At 32.9% G+C, this 6,183-nt stretch overlaps 1 protein-coding gene across 1 annotated transcript; it reads left to right on the forward strand.

Annotated features, from left to right (window-relative positions):
• Positions 1-785: 785 nt before the first annotated feature.
• Positions 786-3,535, forward strand: LOC134654730 (uncharacterized). The gene has a single exon (XM_063510202.1). The coding sequence runs from the start codon at positions 786-788 to the stop codon at positions 3,420-3,422; it is 2,637 nt and encodes an 878-aa protein (XP_063366272.1). The 3' UTR covers positions 3,423-3,535.
• The last annotated feature ends 2,648 nt before the right edge of the window (positions 3,536-6,183 follow it).

The raw sequence follows: 6,183 nt of genomic DNA on the forward strand, positions 1-6,183 counted from the left end.
ATATAAGTCCAAACTTGTACAATTTATGAGTAGGCACGTAAATATAAAGTATATATCTGTTTATTTAGGTACTCATATAATTCGTAAAACTCGTAAACTTGTATTTTTTTAATAGGGACGTAGTTATATAAGTATGTATTTGTTTATTTAGGTACTCGTATAAGTCTTAAACTTATACTCATAAAACAAGCTTTTCTTAGTTTGGGACTAAGTCGATTTGAGTGAAATCGTCCCCAAATATTAAAAAAAACGTGGTCAGATGTACAGTCGACTACACAGAGATATACCCACTCAATGTTCAAAAATTATGTATCCACGACTCTATTGTCTTTGGATTAAGGTTGTGGATACATATTTTTGAATATTCGTTGGGTATATCTCTTTGTGGTCAACTGTACACCACGATGAGGTATAACTTTTTATTTTAATTAATGTGCTATAAAATATAAACTAAGGAATGTTGTTCTTTTTCAGCCATAAAAACCAATACTAATTATACCAGTATCCGCTGCAAAAATATAGGATAGACGATTATGTTTAAAGGTAAGCGTATAAATGTTTAATTTTTACTGAAAAATATTTCAGTATATTATCTTTTAAATTATTTAAAATAGATGTGGCACTTAATACGTACTATCAATAACTTTCACCTACCGGCTTTGAGAATAGACGAGATTATCATGTGTCTATGGATATTACACTGTCTATAGATTTTTAATCATTTAGAGTTTTAGTAGTAATGGGAACATATAATAATCATTGTTATTTGTTAATGCAGATCCAAAATGCCCCGAAATTATGTTAGAAAATCTCTACGTGCAACCTGTTACACTGCTGATGATGTGCTTCGAGCTATTGAGAAAATTGAAAGGAAGGAGTTAACTCTATTTGGAGCAGCTAAGACATATAATATACCGCTTTCAACTCTACACAATAAGTTGTATAAGAAAACGGGCAATAAAAGCAAAACGTTGGGTCGGGCTCCTATCCTTTCCTATGAAATTGAAGAGCAATTAGCAAACGGCCTAAAGACTTTGGAAAAATGGGGGTTTGGCCTATCCAGAAACGAAGTTATTACACTTGTGTCAAAGTATATTCGCCTTAATAATATATCAACCCCATTTAAAGACGGTGTTCCTGGACCAGATTGGTTTACAAGTTTTCGTAACCGCCATGGCCTTTCTCTCAAGAAAGCTCAACCTGTTGAACACGCCAGAAAAGTGAACACTGATCCATTTAGCATAAATGAGTACTTTGAACTTTTACAGGCAACTTTAAAAAAATTAAATTTGGAGCAAATGCCTTCACAAATCTGGAATTTGGATGAAACATCAGTAAGCTTTGACCCCTCGAAGACAAAAGTAGTAGGAAAGAAGGGAGTTCCGTCCTCCAGAACCACACATGGGACTGGTAAAGACAACACAACCGTGTTAACGGCCGTTAATGCGGATGGAGTGAAAATTAGTCCTTTAATTATATTTAAAGGGAAATTTGTGTGGGATTCATGGATGGCTAATACTGACAAAAAATATAATTTTGAATTGTCCTATGCTGCAAGTCCAAACGGATGGATAGACTCGAATATATTTCTGAATTATTTAGAAAAAGTATTTATTCCAGCACTTGGGAAAGACCGACCTGTCTTGCTTATATATGACGGACACAATTCCCACGTCAACTTAAATGTTGTGGAATTGGCCCTTAAAAACAATATCACAATATTGAAACTACCACCACACACGTCCCATCTTCTGCAACCGTTGGATGTTGCTGTGTTTAAATCTTTTAAAAGTAGATGGGATGCTAAATTGGTAGAATGGCAAAGAAAAAACACGGGAGTGAAACTGCCAAAAAAGATATTTTCCGAACTAGTTGCTGAAATTTGGAACGATACCGAACCCCGAGTAATAATGAACGGATTTAGAAAAGCGGGTATATATCCCTTTAACTCTAACGTGATCCCTACTGATAAGTATGATCCAGGAGCATACAAACGCTGGCAAGAAGTTCAAAAAAATAAACCTTGTCCTCTAGAGGAACAGTCTTCGTGTCCTCTACCAGACGATCGACCACAACATTCACCGCCACTCCACGAAAATGCCCATCTTTCGCAGCAAGATCGCAAAGTAGAGGTTCAGTTTACTAAATATACTAAAACGCCAGTATCTTTAAACCAACTTTGCATAGACATAATTACGTCCCAAATGTTGAGAGACGATAATTCAACTAAAGAACCAGAAAATGTGCATATGTTGACAGATGCACTAAAATGTCAAGAACAAGCACAAACATTCATAACAAACAAAAAAGAAAATTTACCGATATGCCTGCAACCAAAAAGAATAACTAAAGATTCAACAACGAAACCTAACTCAAATGTCAATATAATTAGTAATACGTTAATAAGTTTTGAAGACCTTCTGCTTAATACAGTAAAACAAAGCCCTCGACATGATCATAACATGAAAAAAAAACGAGTGTCGAAAGGAGCTGAAGTGATCACAGAGACTATGAAAAACCAACTAGAAGAAAAGAAAACACAAAGTATACTTCAAACCAAAATAATAATACCAAAGAAGAAAACGAATGCCACGAAGAAAAATAAGGCTTTGAAAGAAAATGTTATTCAAAGAAAACGAAAACTTTCATTACATAGTGACGAAGATTCCACAGAAAATGAAGAAAAATATCAAATGATTGGTAAAACTAGTCAAGTAAAAAATAAATACGTTAGTAAATGTAAGATAAAACAAGAAGGTCACCATAAAGAGGAAAAAAATAAAAATATACAAAAGAAAAGAAAAACGGAAAGCATTGGGAATGATACAAAATTTCAAGAGATTGGTGAAAGTAGTCAAACAAATGAAAATAAATACAAAACTAAATGTGAAATAAAAAAAGAGGGCTGCAGAAAAATGAAACTTAGAAAATACAAATCGTCTAGTGATACAGACAGCTCTGAAAAAGAAACGGAAATCATTACTATGGACACTGATGTCTCTGATTACGAAAATATGGCTGAGTTTATAGATAAATGTTTGAAGGAGCAAGATGAAGACCAAGAAAACATAGATCCGTATGCAATCATACCACTGGGTTTGAGTGACATAACATTTTATAGTGACGACAACGATTTAAAACAAGGTGATTGGCTCATAGTAAAGTTTACAACAAAAAAGAGTGTCAAACATTTTGTTGGAACTATAATGTCATTTGCACACAAACTGCCTGTTGTCAAATATGTCAGAAAAGTTAAGCAATCAAAATCTGACACGGTGACATCATTTACCTACCCAATAGTAGAAGATATAGGTGCCCTAAAAAGCAAAGAAGATATTCTTTGTGTATTACCTCAGCCTACTATATCTCGTCGTGGTCAAATTAAATTCGAAGTTGATTTCCATAAATATAATATTCAGTGAGGCATTAATTTTTTTAGCACGCCTGCACTAATATTGATCTCAGCTGCCTAATATAAGTAATATTGATCTCAAGATTGACTGATTTTAGCACATACATATTGTTAAGATTGTAAGAAAACGTAATGGTCCTAAACCTATGCCAAAAATAGGTACTTACTTAATTTATAATTGTTTTGTTGATTTTACTATATTTGAAATACTTACTATCGTAATTTGTAATGTAAGTAAGTGAAATATTATTGTGATAATAACTATATTACTAAAATTTTAAGAAAACTTTATGTTCCTAAATGCCTAAATAGAACGTAATTTATAATTTGTTGTTTATTATCATATTTTAAAGATTGATATAATTTTATGAAGCTCCCGTTTGGGAACACTACTTTTCCTTTGAGAAATTATTTTTAGCTATCTGTTGATTTATTTAGTTAAATTGGCCTACCCACCTACTTGTTCTGTGTGTTAAGTTTAACTTTCAACAATTAAAGCTTGCTCATACAAATACTTTTGTTGAGTCGTGATCCTGGATAATCAATAACTTATTCGGAATTACTTTGTTCGGAGGGAAAAAAACATCTCTTACACACAGTACACTACAGTACTTATTTGTGTTTCTAATATTTTAAATCTTAGTAAGCCTGTCACTTAATTTGCTACACAAATTACTAAGTATCTGGTATTTTTTTGGATTTTAAATGTATGTGACTTAATTTGTTACACAGATTCATATTTGATTTTCTAATATTTTACATATCTGACTTAATTTGTAACAACATTAATCATGCTGCAAGAAAACCCTTACTTTTTGTATTCATTAATTTTATAAAATAAATAATTGTTATCATGCAACTGTTATTTTAATTCCAAGCTGATCTTCCTAACATAACAAAAATGTGTAGTTTTTTTATACAAAGAATTATACAATACAAAAGTTTGAGTATCACTGTCCTTTTCCCTGTAAAATGGGGTAAGAGTAAAATACTTTTTTTTTCAACTGCAGTTTTCTTGCTACCTAATAGGAATATTTACGCAAAAATCATCTCTATCTGGTAAGTATAAGGAGTTCTATAGGATAACGAGCAACAGTAACCGTTTACATTCATTTAAAAGAATTTAGACACTATGTCAATCTTACCCCTCGACCATTCCATCTTAACCCGTGTATATTTTAGACAAAAATGTATTTTATTTTATTATTTTTATATATTAGAATAGGCGTAGCCGAGTTTTATCGATAGATTACAAAAATATAGTCCTTGGCCAAACCTTCCAATTTATACAATTGAAATTAAGTAAATAGTTTTTATTTAACAAGGGTTTTAACAGAACACTGTCTATCTCATCAAAAAACCATTCAATCTTCCCCCACCTTACCTTACCTAAGACATTTTTATTTAGACTTTTAATCAAAATGTATTTCTGTTACTGGACACTGCGGAAATTTGGTGTGATGGTTGCGGGACGTGTCGCTACGATCATTATTTACCGGACGAATGTGACGTGTGGTGCCCTATTGATAGTCCGAGAAAAATTACGCCGATTTTTGTTTCGCCGACAACGATTCGCCGACGGGTTGTTTGGCAGAGTAACGATTGGCCGAATCTCATTACGCATAATAGTCGTTTGCGAGAGTAGTCAATAAGCAGAACATTGATACGCATATTTACTATTCGTAGAATAATCATTTAGTAACTGTCATAATTACCCGAAAAACCATTAGTCGAAACACAATAGGTCGAATGTTCATTTGGCATTAATATTGACTAGCAGAACTTAGAATATTCTTACCGCCGGAGTTACACACTGTTTTTCATCACACTTGCGAAGAAAAAACTAAATTTTAATCGAAATAATTATAAAATAACGTGAGATTTCAAATATGATGAAGTGCACCTGATGATGATTTTTTTAAAGCAGTATGTTCAGCGATTACTCCGGCACCCATGGTGCGATTTGAGTAATTCTTTTTTTGTTTGAAAGAAGTTACCTTCGAGGTATTCCCATAATAATTTTGGTTCTGATCTGATGTTGAAATCCATGAGGAATCGACGGAAATCCTCAATTTTTAAAGGCATGTGTATTATGAATTCGGTATTTTCTAAAGTAACTCGAGCATTTCCTCCCGAAATCCACCAATTTCATGTAGTGCAATTGTAGCCTTACCACGAGTTTGACACTACATATTCGCTAACTACTTCGTAACTTACTTTATATGCATATACTTAACGCATTTACTAAAAAAAATATAATATTTTATTTCATCCTTTTGTTTCGAAAATTACGACTTATATGAAAAATGTGAAACGTTATTCGACTAAACATTGCTTAAACGAAACGATTACTCTGCCAAATGGAAATCGTCCAATAAATACACTCGGGTGCAAAGAAATCGGACCACCCCAGCATTTTTATCATTTTTTCAATTTCTGTAAAAACTGTATGTGCTACTGTGACATATTATATACCTAATGAAAGGTTGGCTTTTCCTCTATAAATTGATGTGCTTTTCACAGGTTTACTTCCAATATTTTCAGGCTTTCAGGGCTAAGAACTTTGTCACCCTAAAAATGCATACTGGAGTGAAACTTATGCATAATGGGAAAACTGCGATTCTAAAGATATCAAGTAAAAATTAAAACAATTTTCAGCATTTTAATACCGTGTATTGCCTCCTCTAGCCCTACGACATGCAGTCATTCGGTTTTTCATTGATCTTATGAATTTTTTTACAGTGTCTTGAGGGATGCCCGCCCATTCTTCT

This window comes from Cydia amplana, chromosome 15 (assembly GCF_948474715.1).
Source record: "Cydia amplana chromosome 15, ilCydAmpl1.1, whole genome shotgun sequence".
Classification (NCBI taxonomy): Eukaryota; Metazoa; Arthropoda; class Insecta; order Lepidoptera; family Tortricidae; genus Cydia; species Cydia amplana.

What these genes read in the sequence shown, in the direction of transcription:
- LOC134654730 (XM_063510202.1), top strand. Translation starts at nt 786, where the DNA reads ATGCCCCGAAATTATGTTAGAAAATCTCTACGTGCAACCTGTTACACT.